The following is a 14770-nucleotide window of genomic DNA, read 5'->3' as shown; positions in this document are numbered from 1 at the left end:
TTGTGAAAAAATTAAAACAATGCAATCACTTAACCCCTTAACGACCAAGGACGAAAATGAACGTCATGGTCGGCTGCTAGTTCCCGCACCATGACGTTCATTTTCGTCCGCATTTCAAACTGTCACTCTGTGTAAACACAGAGTGACAGACCCGCGCTGACAGTTGTCCCCGACAGCTGAGACATCAGTCTCGCCGGACAGCGGACCATCGCCGCTGATTTCGGCAGTTAACCCCTTAAGTGCGGCGACGGATTGCCGTCGCCGCATTTAAGTGGTTTGAAGCACATCAGCAGCCCCCACGAAGTGATCGTGGGGGCTACCGATGCTTGTCACGGCAATCGGAGGTCAGATAATGACCTCCGGGTTGCCATGCACGGAAGCCTCGGAGGAACAGCGTCCGGCCGTTCCTCCTCTGCTTCCTGTCAGTGTGACAGTCACGTCACAATGACAGTTAGAGTACATTACACTACGTGTGTAGTGTAATGTACTCTAGCAGCGATCAAAGCTGCAAGACGAAGTGTCCCCTAGTGGGACAAGTAAAAAAAAGTAATAAAAATGTTTTCAAAAAAGTGTAAAAATAAAAGTTATAAGTTCTATAAACACTAAATGCTTTTTTTCCTATAATAAGACTTTTATTATAGAAAAAAACTGAACACGTTAAAAAAGTACACATATCTGGTATCACCGCGTTCGTAACGACCCCAACTATAAAACTATAATGTTGTTTTTCCCGCACGATGAACACCCCAAAAAAAATCAATAAAAAACTACGACAGAATCGCAATTTTTTGGGTCACCACCGCTACCTAAATAAAGAATAAAAAGTGATCAAAAAGTCGCATGTACCCGAAAATAGTACCAATAAAAACTTCTATCCGTCCCGCAAAAAACAAGCCCTTACACAGCTTTTTTGACTAAAAAATTTAAAAATTATGGACCTCAGAATATGGTGACACAGAATTTTTTTTTTTTATAAATAAGTCATTTTATTGTGCAAACGCTAAAAAAAAGGACCAAACCTATATACATCTGGTATCGCCGTAATCGTACCGACCCGCAGAATAAAGTAAAAATGTCATTTATAGCGTACGGTGAGCGCCGCAAAAAGAAAACCTAAAAAACGGTGTCAGAATTCCTGTTTTTTGCTCAGGATTGCAAAAAAATTGAATAAAAAGTGATCAAAAAAAAATCGCATGAACCCCAAAATGGTAACAATGAAAACTACAGATTGTCCCGCAACAAATAAGCCCTCACACCACTCTATTGATGGAAAAATAAAAAAGTTATGGCTCTTGGAAAGCGGGGAGTGAAAATCTAAAATATGAAAGCAAAAAATGGATCAGTCCTGAAAGGGTTAATTCATTTCTAATGAAAAAAACGTATGATCACATGTTGGGTATTTCCGTACTCGGGAGAAATTGCTTTATAAAAAAATGGTTGTTTTTTTCCTCCTTTTATCCCTTGTGAAAATGAGAAAATGCAACATTTTAGTGGAAAAAATGTTGATATTAATTTTCGCGCCCTAATTCTAATAAACTCTGCAAAAGACCCGTGGGGTCTAAATGCTCACTATACCCCTAGAAAAATTCCTTGAAGGTTTTTCCAAAATGGGGTCACTTTTGGTGGGTTTCCACTGTTTTGGTCCCTCCAGTGCATTGCAAATGCGACATGGCACCGAAAACCATTCCAGCAAAATCCTAAATCCAAATGGCGCTCCTTCCCTTCTGAGCCCTGCTGTGGGTCCAAACAGCAGTTTATTACCACATATGGGGTATTGTCGTAATCGGGAGACATTGCTTTACAAATGTTGGGGTGCATTTTCTTCGTTATTCCTTGTAAATAATAAAAATTTCTATGTTTCAGAAAAAAAGTACATTTTAATTCTTACAGACTAATTTCAATATATTTAGCGAAAAACCTGTGTGGTCAAAATGCTAACTATACCCCTAGATAAATACCTTAAGGGGTCTAGTTTTCGAAATGGGGTCGTTTATGGGGAGTTTCTATCATTCTGGCAGCTCAAAGCTTCTCCAAATGTACATTGGGGCCTAAAATATTTTCAAGCAAAATATGAGTCCTGAAAGTCTCCGGGTGCTCCCTTCCTTTTGGGTCCTGCCGTGTGTCCAAACAACGCATTAGGGCCACAATGTGGGTATTTTTGAAAACAGGAGAAAGAGGGTGATAGATTTTGGGGTGTGTTTCTTCATTTTCATGGTCGCTTTACAAAGAAATCTGTCTTCAAACAAATACTTTTATGAAAAAAGTGAAATTATTTTTTTTTTCACCTGATATGCATTAAATTTAGCAAAGAACTGTGGGGTCAAAATAATTACTATACCCCTAAATAAATACCTTATGGGGTCTAGTTTTCTAAATGGGGTCGTTTATGGGGAGTTTCTATCGTTCTGGCAGCTCAAAGCCTCTCCAAATGTACAGTGGGGCCTAAAACATTTTCAAGCAAAATATGAGTCCTGAAAGTCTCCGGGTGCTCCCTTCCTTTTGGGTCCTGCCGTGTGTCCAGGCAGCGCATTAGGGCCACAATGTTGGTATTTTTGAAAACAGGAGAAACAGGGTGATAGATTTTGTGGTGTGTTTCTTCATTCTCATGGTCGCTTTACAAAGAAATTGGTCTTCAAACTGATACTTTTATGAAAAAAAGTGAAATTATTTTTTTTTCACCTTCTATGTATTAAATTTAGCAAAAAACTGTGGGGTCAAAATACTTACTATACCCTTAGGTAAATACCTTAAGGGGTCTAGTTTTCTAAATGGGGTCATTTGTGGGGGTTTCCATCACTCTGAGACCTATGAGCCTCTGAAAACCTGGCTTGGTGCAGGAAAACAAAATGTACTTACAAATTGAATAATAATTTTATAAATTTTGAAGTCCTCTAAATTGCTGAAAATTTATTTAATTTTTTCAAAAGTGCTGCCAAAATGGAGTAAAGAGATAGAAATATATATTTAATTAAAAAAATTGTACAGTATGTGTGTACATATGTGACATATTGCAGTTAAAAATAGGGGAAAATTGTAATTTTTACAAAATTTCTTCCATTTTTCTATTTTTTAATTAATTTCCGCAAATCGTATCAGTCTACTTTTACCACAAAAATAAAGTACAACATGTGACGAAAAAACAATGTCAGAATTACTTGGATATTCAAAACTTTCACAGAGTTATTCTCTGATAAAGTCAGACATACCAGATTTGACAAATCTGGCTTGGTCATTAAGGTACAAACATGCCCGGTCATTAAGGGGTTAAATAATAGTTTAACTGAAAAAAAATAAAAATTCTAGCAACACATTCCCTTTAAATTCTGAAAAATTCTATTTTTTTCTACATTTTCTCTAAATTTTGCAATTTTTCACAAATAAATGCTGAATATATCGACCAAATTTTACCACTAACATAAAGCCCAATGTCTCACGAGAAAACAATCTCAGAATGGCTTGGATAGGTTTAAGCATTCCGACGTTATTACCACATAAAGTGAAATGTGATATTTGAAAAATGGGCTCTGAGTCAGTGAGTAGCTGACAGCTCTAATACACTGCACTACGCATGTAGTGCAGTGTATTAGAATTGCGATCAGGGCCTCCTGCCCTCAAGTCCGCTAGTAGGACAAAGTAATAAAGTAAAAAAGCTTAATATATCTGCCGCTGCAATAAAACTTGTGATCAAATTACGTTTTGTTAGGACCAACATTTTCTTAAGTATTTTATGATTGTCATGTGATTTATTTGAAAGACCTCCATTTATTTTTTTTCTACAGAAAAAGTTTTTGCCGCTTCAAGGAAGAGAAATTCGATTTCAAGAGTATTAAAAGACCTAAAACCAAGACTTCTATTCTTCAGAAACGCAGACGGCAACTCATGGAAGAAGTAAAGTTTAAACAACTATTAACACGTTAACTGTACTTGTTCTTTATTCACATTGCTCTTGGTGCATACAGTTAAGGTATATGTTCTCCATGTTGGATACATCTGCCTTAACTTTCATTGTAAAAAAAATTACTTTAACGCAGGCCAAGACAAATCGTAAGGCCCTTTTACGCCGAGCAATTATCGGGAAAACCAGCTGATTGTATCGGTTATGCTGCAAGACATATTATCGTTGTCTGCAGCACATCTCCCTGTGCACCCACCCACATGCGCAGACCCCCCCCACACACACACTTACACACACACACACACGCGCGCGCGCGCAACCCCACGCGATCGTAGTAATGTTCGCTCGTCCCGATGCATTGGTCCTTGTGAAAGCAGCAAACGAGTGTCGATCAATGAGCTGTCTTGTTGATCGGCGCTCGTTTACACGGCCCACGTCGGAGCGTGTAGGAGGACCCTTACTTAAAGAGACTCTGTCACCACATTATAAGTGCCCTATCTCCTACATAAGGAGATGGGCGCTGTAATGAAGGTCACAGTAATGCTTTTTATTTTAAAAAAAACTATCTTTTTTCACAAAGTTAGGAGCGATTTAAGTTTATGCTAATGAACTTTCTTAATGCCCAAGTGGGCGTACTTTTACTTTCGACCAAGTGGGTGTTGTACAGAGGAGTGCATGACGCTGACCGATCAGCATCATGCACTCCTCTCCATTCATTTACACTGCACTAGCGATATAGATATATCGCTATGTGCAGCCTCATACAAAAGCCCTAACATTACTAGTGTCCGGATAATGAATACACATGAAATCCAGCCTGGACGTCATGTGTACTCAGAATCCTGACACTTCTGAATCTTTTTTTGTGAGATTCCGGGAAGTGAAACCAAATCTCGTATAGCTCCGTGATCTCGCGAGATTTCATATCCGTTGCTGGAATCTCACAAAAAAGAGTCAGAAGTGTCAGGATTCTGAGTACACATGACGTCCAGGCTGGATGGTCATGTGTATTCATTATCAGGACACTGTAGTAATGTTAGGGCTTGTGTATGTAGCTGCACATAGTGATATAACTATATCGCTAGTGCAGTGTAAATGAATGGAGAGGAGTGCATGATGCCGATTGGTCAGCATCATACACTCCTCTGTACAATGCCCACTTGGTCGAAAGTAAAAGTATGCCCACTTGGGCATTAAGAAAGCTCATTAGCATAAACTTAAATCGCTCCTAACTTTGTGAAAAAAGATCGTTTTTTTAAAATAAAAAGCATTGCTGTCACCGACATTACAGCGCCGATCTCCTTATATAGGAGATAGGGCACTTATAATGTGGTGACAGAGCCTCTTTAAAGGAGGGTTCTAAACTTCGAAAACGTGGTTAGCTCCCCTCCCTGTAGTTTATTTATGAGACATCACACAAGCAGGAGATAAACACCAGCAGCATGGTCATGTGACTTCCTTACAGAGCAATTTTAGCTAAAGACCGTACATTAATAAATGACCAATCTTACTGCAGTTAAAACATTTTCACACAATTTTTAAGGATCGGAAAACCCAGTCTAGATGACCTCTCCAAAAGTTAGTAACCATCAAAAAACATGCAATTGGGCCTGGTCCATGTAACTCCGTTGAGGAGTGAATTGCCCCCCTGACTACGGACATTTGTGGCTTGGCCCTAAAATAGGCTTTGCTGAAACTGGAACAACTGTGACCAAAGCACAATCTGGCCGGCCAACAGTGACCCCTCCATAAGAAGATCAATATAGAACAGCAACTTCATGAATGAGCTGAATACAGTACGAGACTTCAATGAGTAAGGCTATGTTCACACGGGGTCTTTTGCCGAGTTTTTTGACGCGGAAACCGCGTCGCAAAACTCGGCAGAAACGGCCCGAGAATGCCTCCCATTGATTTCAATGGGAGGCGTCGGCGGCTTTTTCCCGCGAGCAGTAAAACTGCCTCGCGGGAAAAAGAAGCGACATGCCCTATCTTCGGGCGCTTCCGCCTCCGACCTCCCATTGACTTCAATGGGAGGCAGGAGAAAGCGTATATCTCGCTGTTTTATGCCCGCGGCGCTCAATGGCCGCGGGCGAAAAACGGCGCGATAATTGCCGCGAAAATCGGCGTGCAGGGAGAGGAATATCTGCCTCAAAGTTCCAAACGGAATTTTGAGGCAGATATTCCTCCCCCAAAATACCCCGTGTGAACATAGCCTAAAAGTACTGTAAAGGATAGCTAGCTAGTGATGTTCTAAAAAAACGAGGAGCAGTCTCCAAACAACTTCTCAGGAAGGGAACCGAGGCTAAACGTTCATAAGACATGCCAGCATTTCACACTAGAACATACTTGTCAACTTTTGAGCAACCCTAATTTTTTTTTTTTTAAGCTGATTTCCTGCAATGTACCTCTAGTAATCATAAGATATTCAGTAGCTCTTCATCGATATTTGCATATTAATATCTTCTATTTAACCACAGGGGACAATGACCATGCAGAACAGTTCAGATGATGAGCTTTTCATCGCTCCTGCTTCTCCTAAGATGATTGACACTGGTGAGTGATAAAACCTTCAAAGCAAAGTTTAGATGATGGATCACTTATCTTTGTACATACTGTTAATAGCGCGGTGCTCAGGGGTTTAAGATGAGTGTTGTATTCAGGGGTTTTTAGTAACGGGAACTGTTTATTTCATTACCTGTCAGTGTGAGAGCCCAATCCTGCTGTTGGCACTGCAATTAGGACTGCGACCTGCTATCAAAGCCAGCTCTTCTGGCATGGGGACTGTCGCTTGGGCGGGAAGGGGTTAAAGATATATAAAGGCTATGTAACTGTTGTCAAAATCCATTCTAACCAAGATTTCTTCAGGCAAGAGATACATTCTAGCAAGCCTGAAAAAAAAAATATATATGCATATACTAGTCCTTCTCAATGAATTAGAATATCATCAAAAAGTTAATTTATTTCAGTAATTCAATTAAAAAAGTGAAACTCATATATAGATTCATTACACACAGAGGGATCTATTTCCAGCATTTTTTTCTTCTAATGTTGATGATTATGGTAACTGTTAATGAAAACCCAAAATTTAGTGTCTCCGAAAATTAGAATATTATATAAGCCCAATTTCAAAAGACGGCTGTGTTGACTCTGGACTTTATATAACACAGTGGACCAACACTGCTGCTCAGTGTCCAAAGTTCTGTTTTCTAATTCATGGAGGACTAGTATATATTCTGAGTCCCTCCCATTGAGAGATGGGTAACATACACAATAACACTTAACACCTTCCCTCCTGAGCCATTTTTTGGATTTTCACTTTAGTTTTTTCCTTCCCACCTTCCAAAAGCGATAATTTTTTTTATTTTTCCGTCTATATAGCCATATCAGGGTTTGCTTTTTACGGGACAAGTTGTAGTTTTTCATGGCACCATTTATTGTACCGCATGATGTACTGGGAAGCTGAAAAATAATTATTTGTGGGGTGAAATGGGCAAAAATCATCGATTGCGCCATTTTTTTGGGGGGGTTTTGTTTTTACGGCTTCCATCAGGCGGTAAAAACTACATATTCACCTTATTCTACAGGTTGATACGATTACGGCGATACCAAATTTATATGTTTTGATAGGTAAAGTTCCCAGTTCGTAATCAACGGACTGGTTCCCGTTATTCCTTCCAGTTAGGGTTATATTATAAAGGTACAGAAAGAGTACATTTATTTGTTTTGTTTTATGTTTTACCACTTTAAAAAAAAAACAAAAAACTATTTACTAAATTTAAAAAAAAAAACTTTTGTGTCGCCATATTTTGATAGCCATAACTTTTTTTTTTTTCATTTTTATCATCAATTTAGAGATGTGAGGGCTTACATTTTGCGGGGCGAGCTGTAGTTTTGACCGATACCATTTTGGGGTATATACGACATTTTGATCACTTTTTATTTCAAACAGCAATTTATATATATATATATATATATATATATAATGTTTTTTTTACGGCATTCACAGAGCGAGTTAAACAACGCTGTGATAATTCGGACTTTTACGGACGCGGCGATACCAGTTGTGTTAACTTTTTTTTTTTTTTAATTAACATTGATTTAGGGTAAAAATGTGAGAAGGGTTTTTTTTTTTAAAGCTTTTAATACTTGTTACCAGCCGACCGTGCCGCGGGGGTATGCAATGACTTGTTTGAGGGGCATTTAAGCGCATTTAAGGTGTTAAACGGGCGGAATCAAAGTGAACTTTGCTTCCGCCTGTTGCAGTGAGGTGTCGGCTGTATAACACAGTCGTCACCCGCTGTGTATGGAGTGAGCTCAGCCCGTGAGCTTGGGCTATACTTCTCCTTAACACTTATCACATACAGTTACGTGATAATGCGTTAAGGGGTTAAAGGCTGTGTACACGTTTGAAAACATTTGAAAATAAATTTCCAGTACATCCCTCATGACAGCACCACAGGAGGTTGCCCTATTGACCTCTGTAGGGACAGGAAGACAGAGCGGTTAAAAGGCCCCTCCCACCACCCACTTGCCAGTGTTCTTCCTGTCCCTACAGGGTCAGGAGCAGAGAGACGTCGCTCCTGTGTTGCTGCAGGAAAAAACTCGGGCAGGGGGCAAGATCGGGGGGTCCGTGCACTCCCCCTTCTCTTCCCCCTAAAGGCTAGGCTAACACCCCTCGAACGAGAGGTCCCTTAGCTCCCACCCTAAGACACCTACCGGAGGAATCCTAGGCAGGGTTCGGGTAGTGTGTGGGGGTTGGGGATTCCCAAGCAGGCTTCGGCCAGGCGGGGACCGGCAGCTCCGTAAGTTTAGACGCTCCGGCAGGGATCCTCGCTGCGCCGCATAGCAAGCCTCAGTCGCCGGCTATTGCGGTGCATTCCAACGAATAGCCGACCGGAAATGACGTCGGGCTACTTCCGGTCCGCGGCCATCTTGGAAGGCGAGAAATTCAAAACGCCCGCATTTAAAGGGACACGCACAGGTATGTAGTTGGAGCTGATAACTCTAACTTGGATTATTTTTGTGGATTGCATTGCCTGTTACCTGTCGCGGTATGGAACTTCCTCGTCCTGACGGAACTCCAGATATGTCCCAGGGTCACGTGAGTCTCACCCTTGGGGTAAGGGTTATGACTCCTTATGTATGCACACCATACTTTACCTACCTTCTGTTTTCTCTAGGATAAAGATTCCTCTCAGAGACAAACTGATAAAAAGAAGGTTAAAAAATGTGCGACTTGTGCAAAAAAATTGCCAGAGTCACATAGGAAACAATTGTGTCAGGATTGTATTGCAAAAATACTAAAAGAGGAACAACCAACGTTCATGTCTGAACTTAGGGCTATGATTCGTGAAGAAGTGAGTCAGTCAGTAGCCTCCCTCGCCCCTCCTCAAGAAACTTCCTCTCACTCCCGGGCAAAAAGACCACGGATGGAAGTGGTTCAAAAATATTGTCCTTCTCAGGGGTCTGACTCTGAGCAGGAGTGCTATTACCTATCGGAGGGTGAGTTAGAAGAAGGAGAGGAACTCTTGCCTTCAACTTCTTCCACTCAAGAGAAAAAAAATTTCTTCTCTTCCGAGATGCCTGATACCTTAATTCAGGCAATACGGGAAACCATGGATATTCCCGAAGAAGACCAACCACATACCATCCAGGATGAGATGTTTGGAGGTCTAACGGAAAAGAAAACAAAGGTTTTTCCGGTAAACGAAAATCTCAAAAGAATGGTGACAACTGAATGGGAAGATTCAGAAAAAAAGCTCTTCGTTTCAAGAGATTTTAAAAACAGACTTCTCTTTGATCCAGAAGACACTAAACCTTAGGATGAGATCCCTAAAGTAGATGTCCCAGTAGCCAGGGTTGCTCAAAAAAACGCAATCCCATTTGAAGATTCCTCACAGTTGAAGGACGCCATGGACCGAAAGGCAGACAGGCTACTGAAAAGAGAGTGGGAATCTTCCTCTGCTTTGATCTCGACTAATATCGCGGCCACATCAGTAGCAAGAGCAATGTTTATATGGTTAAACCAGCTGGAGACCCATTTGATGATGAAGACATCACGACAAGATCTATTAGAATCTCTACCCTTCCTAAAGATGGCAACCGGATTCTTGGTAGACGCCTCAGCGGAATCTATTAGATTTGCTGCCAGGAATGGGGCTCTCTCAAATGCTGCTAGAAGAGCATTATGGCTCAAAATGTGGTCAGGAGATACGAAGTCCAAAAACAAATTATGTTCTATCCCGTTTACAGGGTCTCTGATGTTCGGTCTTCTCCTGGATAACATGCTGGAGAATGCAGCAGATAGAAAAAAGGGGTTTTCTGAAGAGAAACCAAAAAAAACCCCTCAGTTTGGGAGGTTTCGCCAACAGAGGGATCCTACCTTACAGAACTACAGCGGGAAAGGGAAGTCCGGTCGCTGGAGTTACCCCAAAGGAAGAATAATTCATTTCAGCCCTCAAAGCAATGACGCCAAGAGCGTAGGAGGAAGACTCCTACAATTTTATCCCAAATGGTCGAGAATAACCCAGAACCCCTGGGTTCTAAAGATCATAGAAGAAGGGTACAAAATAGAATTTTCCTCCATTCCTCCAGAGAAATTTCTAATAACCCAGTACCAAGCAAAAGATCCTTATCCGGGACGTCCAGAAACTACTCAAATTGAGGGCCATTTCTCCAGTTCCCCACAACGAAAAATGCAAAGGTTACTATTCAAAAATCTTCTTAGTCAAAAAACCAAACGGTTCCTACAGGATAATAATCAACCTGAAGGTCCTAAACAAGTGGGTGAAATATCGAAAATTCAAGATGGAGTCTATCGGATCGACTATTCCTCTAATAAAAGAAGAGGCGTCAATGTGTACGATCAATTTAAAGGATGCGTATTATCACGTTCCTATCCACCCCGCTTACCAGAGATTCCTCAGATTCGCAATTCAGGACGGTCCTTCCATTCTCCACTTCCAGTTTGTCTGCCTCCCTTTCGGCATTTCCTCCGCCCCCAGAATTTTTACAAAAATTATGGCAGAGATCATGGCATTCGTAAGAAGTCGGGTTATAGTAATTATCCCATATCTAGACGACTTCTTGTTGACGGCAGATACTCCGTCTATCTTAGACAGTCATCGGTCACAGGTTCTTTCCCTACTACAGGAATTGGGATGGATAATCAACTTTCAGAAGTCGAGTCTTCCTCCCCAAAAACAGAAGGTCTTCTTAGGAGTACTGCTAGACTCCTCCCTTCAACATTCCTTCCTCCCAAGAGAGAAACAAATACTCCTACTGGCAGAAGTAAGGACATTTTGGGGGAAAGACGCCTGTTCCATAAGGGAATGTATGCGGATGTTGGGAATGATGACGTCTTTCATCCAATCTATTCCATGGAGTCAATTTCACTCCAGACCCTTACAGAATCTGATCTTGTCCCAGTGGGATCGAAAACAGAACTCCCTGAATTCAAGAATTCAAATTTCCGAGACTGTGAAATCATCCCTCCTGTGGTGGCTCTGCACAAACAACATAGACAAGGGAGTCCTCTGGAGAACTTCTCCTTATGTAGTGATTACCACAGATGCCAGCAAACACAGCTGGGGGTCGGTAATCCAAGACAAGCACTTTCAGGGCACATGGCCTGTTCAAATGAAGAGGATGTCCTCAAACTTCAGAGAACTAAAAGCCGTATGGGAGACACTTATAAGAGCTTCACCCATCATAAAAGGGAAGCATATAAGAATTTTATCGGACAACACGACAGCGGTGTCCTTCGCCATCAAGGGGGAACAATACACACTCTTCTTCAGGCCCTCTCTACACAAATTTTCAGTTGGGCAGAAGAAAATGTCCTATCAGTCTCTGCAGTCCACCTAAAAGGCTCAGAAAACCTATCAGCAGATTTCCTGAGTCGGGAAAAAGTAGACCCTGGAGAATGGTCCCTAAACAGGGAAGTCTTTCTGTCCTTAACCCGAAGATGGGGTTATCCACAAATAGACCTGTTTGCCACAAGGAAAAACTCCCAAGTAGAGACATTCTTCTCCCTAAATCTCAGAGACAACCCATTGGGAGTAGATGCATTGTCCCAACCCTGGGACATGGATCTGGCCTATGCCTTTCCTCCGTTTCCTCTAATACCAATGGTATTAAGAAAAATCCAGGAAGATTTGACAAAGCTCATCATTATTCTTCTCTATTGGCCAAAAAGAAGTTGGTTTCCAATCGTAAAATACCTAGCGTTGGAAGACCCTATCATGCTCCCAGACAGGGAGAATCTTCTCTCCCAGGGTCCCTTATTCCTTCAGGGAATAGAAACTCTGAAATTGTCAGCCTGGATCCTGAAAGGCAGATCTTGAGGAACCACGGTCTGTCAGGTGAGGTAATTTCAACTATCTTATCAAGTCATAAAGAAGTTACCTCAAAAAATTTGGAAGAAAATCTGTTCCTGGTATGGAGACCCAGGACCAGACCCCTTTTCTCCCAACATCGCGAAAATCCCAGATTTTTTACAATTGGGATTCAAAAAAGGGCTTAGCCCTAGTACCTTTTAAAAGTGCAGATTTCAGCCTTAGGTAATTTTTTTTAACACTCCCCTGGCTGAACATCTGTGGATCAGAAGATTCACTCAAGCGGTCTCTAAACTGAAACCTTCCCTAAAGAAATCAGTTCCTACCTGGGATTTGAATGTAGTGTTAACGACTCTTTTTGTGAGCCCCCCTTTGAGCAGCTCGACACAATTAGTATGCATTTTTTAACTCTAAAAGCTGCATTCTTAGTCGCTATTCAGCAAGAAGGATTGGAGAAATCCAATCTCTGTCAGTCATAGAACCCTACCTAAAAGTACAAGAAAATAAGATCATTCTAAAGCTGGATCCTTCCTTTATTCCAAAGGTATCTACTGCTTTCCATAGGGAACAAGAAATAATTCTACCTTCCTTTAATCCAGATCCAAAAAACCAACAAGAAGAAAAATTCCATTGCCTGGATGTCATGCGAACAATTCTTCAGTATCTGGATAGAACCTCCTCCTGGAGACGAGATAAAAATCTATTTGTTCTGTTTGGGGGAAAGAATAGAGGAAAGAAAGCCTCAAAAGGCTCTCTAGCGAGATGGGTAAAAACTACCATACAAGAAGCCTACAAGTCCCAAGGACTATGTGCCCCACAAGGCATCAGAGCCCATACAACGAGGGCAGTTTCGGCATCCTGGGCAGAAAGAAAAGCCTCTATGGACCAAATCTGCAGAGCTGCCACTTGGTCAAGCCATCATACGTTTTGCAAACATTATAGGCTCGATGTTCTGTCCGATACGGATTTAAGTTTTGGACGGAAAGTCCTTCAATCCATAGTCCCGCCCTGAGCATTATAATCTGGTATTGCTCCTGTGGTGCTGTCATGAGGGATGTACTGGAAAATAGCAATTAGACCTACCGGTAATTGTATTTCCAGGAATCCATCATGACAGCACCCTTACATTCCCTCCCTTATTGTATTCTGATTTGTGCAATTAACATGTCCGTTATTATCCCTAGAAATAAAATAGGGTTGCATCCATCCTGGTGTAGTAATTGAAAAACACTGGCAAGTGGGTGGTGGGAGGGGCCTTTTAACCTCTCTGTCTTCCTGTCCCTACAGAGGTCAATAGGGCAACCTCCTGTGGTGCTGTCATGATGGATTCCTGGAATTACAATTACCGGTAGGTCTTCTTCCTATTTTCTTTTTTAACCCGTTAGTGACCGTCCCATACTGTTTTTATGGCGGCCACTAACGGGCCTTATTCCGATGCAATAGACTTTTTACGGCGCTGCATCTGAATAAGAAAACAGAGCAGGTAGCTGTCAAATTTCCCTGCTCTCAGCTGCCAGAGGTAGCTGGGGGCGTGCCTGCTCTAACGGGCGAGATCGATATTAGTATCCATCTCACACGTTTAACCCCTCAGATGCGGTACTGAATAGCGAGCGCTGCATCTGAGTTGTTTTGGAGAGAGGATGGGAGCTCCTCTCATCCCACTGACACCCGGCGATAAGATCGCTGAGTCTCTGTGTCTCCGATGGCAGCCAGGGGCCTAATAAAGGCTCCTAGGTCTGCCTGTAGTGAATGCCTCTGGCATGACCTAGCATATGCCTGTCCGTTTTACATGGACAGGCATAATACACTGCAATACAGAAGTATTGCAGAGTCTATTATAAATTCGATTGGATAATCGCACAGTGAAGTCCCCTAGTGGGACTAGTAAAAAAGTTAAAAAAAAGTGAAGAAAAAAAAAAAGTGAAAACAAAAAATGAAAAACCTACTTTTCCCCCTTATAAACTGCTTTATTATTTAAAAAAACAAAATAAGGTAAAAAAAATTACACACATTTGGTATCGCTGCGTCCGTAACGACCCCATCTATAAGCGTATTACATCATTTAACCCGCACTGTGAACGTTTTAAAAAATAAAATAAAAAAACCATGCAAAAATTGCTGTTTTTCTTTGAATCCAGCCTTAAAAAAAAAATGTGATAAGTGTTCAAAAAGTCGCATCTACTCTAAAATGGTACAGATAAAAACTACAAGTCGTCCCGCAAAAAAAAAGCCCTTATACAATTACTTCGGCGAAAAAATGAAAAAGTTATGGCTCTTCAAATATGGAGACACAAAAACAAATAATTGTGAAAAAAAAAGTGTTTTCACTGTGTAAAAATAGTAAAACATACAAAAACTATACAAACTTGGTATCGTTGCAATTGCAACAACCCACTGAATAAAGTCATTGTGTTATTTATACTACAAGGTAAACGGCGTAAGTTTAGGACGCAAAAAAGTGTGGTGAAATTGCAGATTTTTTTCTAATCCCCCCCCCCCCCCCCAAAAGTTAATAAAAGTTAATCAATAAATTACAACT

General features: G+C 41.2%; 1 protein-coding gene across 2 annotated transcripts in view; it reads left to right on the top strand.

The window, feature by feature from the left end:
- SETDB2 (SET domain bifurcated histone lysine methyltransferase 2) overlaps positions 1–14770 on the top strand; it is a 64336-nt gene that overhangs the window by 40817 nt on the left and 8749 nt on the right. For both annotated transcript variants that reach the window (XM_075851786.1, XM_075851787.1), the window contains 2 exons: positions 3780–3888; positions 6373–6448. In XM_075851786.1, the coding sequence (XP_075707901.1) occupies positions 3780–3888; positions 6373–6448 (185 nt within the window). The remainder of the gene's footprint in view (positions 1–3779; positions 3889–6372; positions 6449–14770) is intronic.

This window comes from Rhinoderma darwinii, chromosome 2 (assembly GCF_050947455.1).
Source record: "Rhinoderma darwinii isolate aRhiDar2 chromosome 2, aRhiDar2.hap1, whole genome shotgun sequence".
NCBI classification, from domain to species: Eukaryota; Metazoa; Chordata; class Amphibia; order Anura; family Rhinodermatidae; genus Rhinoderma; species Rhinoderma darwinii.
Note: the sequence above shows the minus strand (reverse complement) of the source record. Positions and strands in the feature narration are given on the sequence as shown.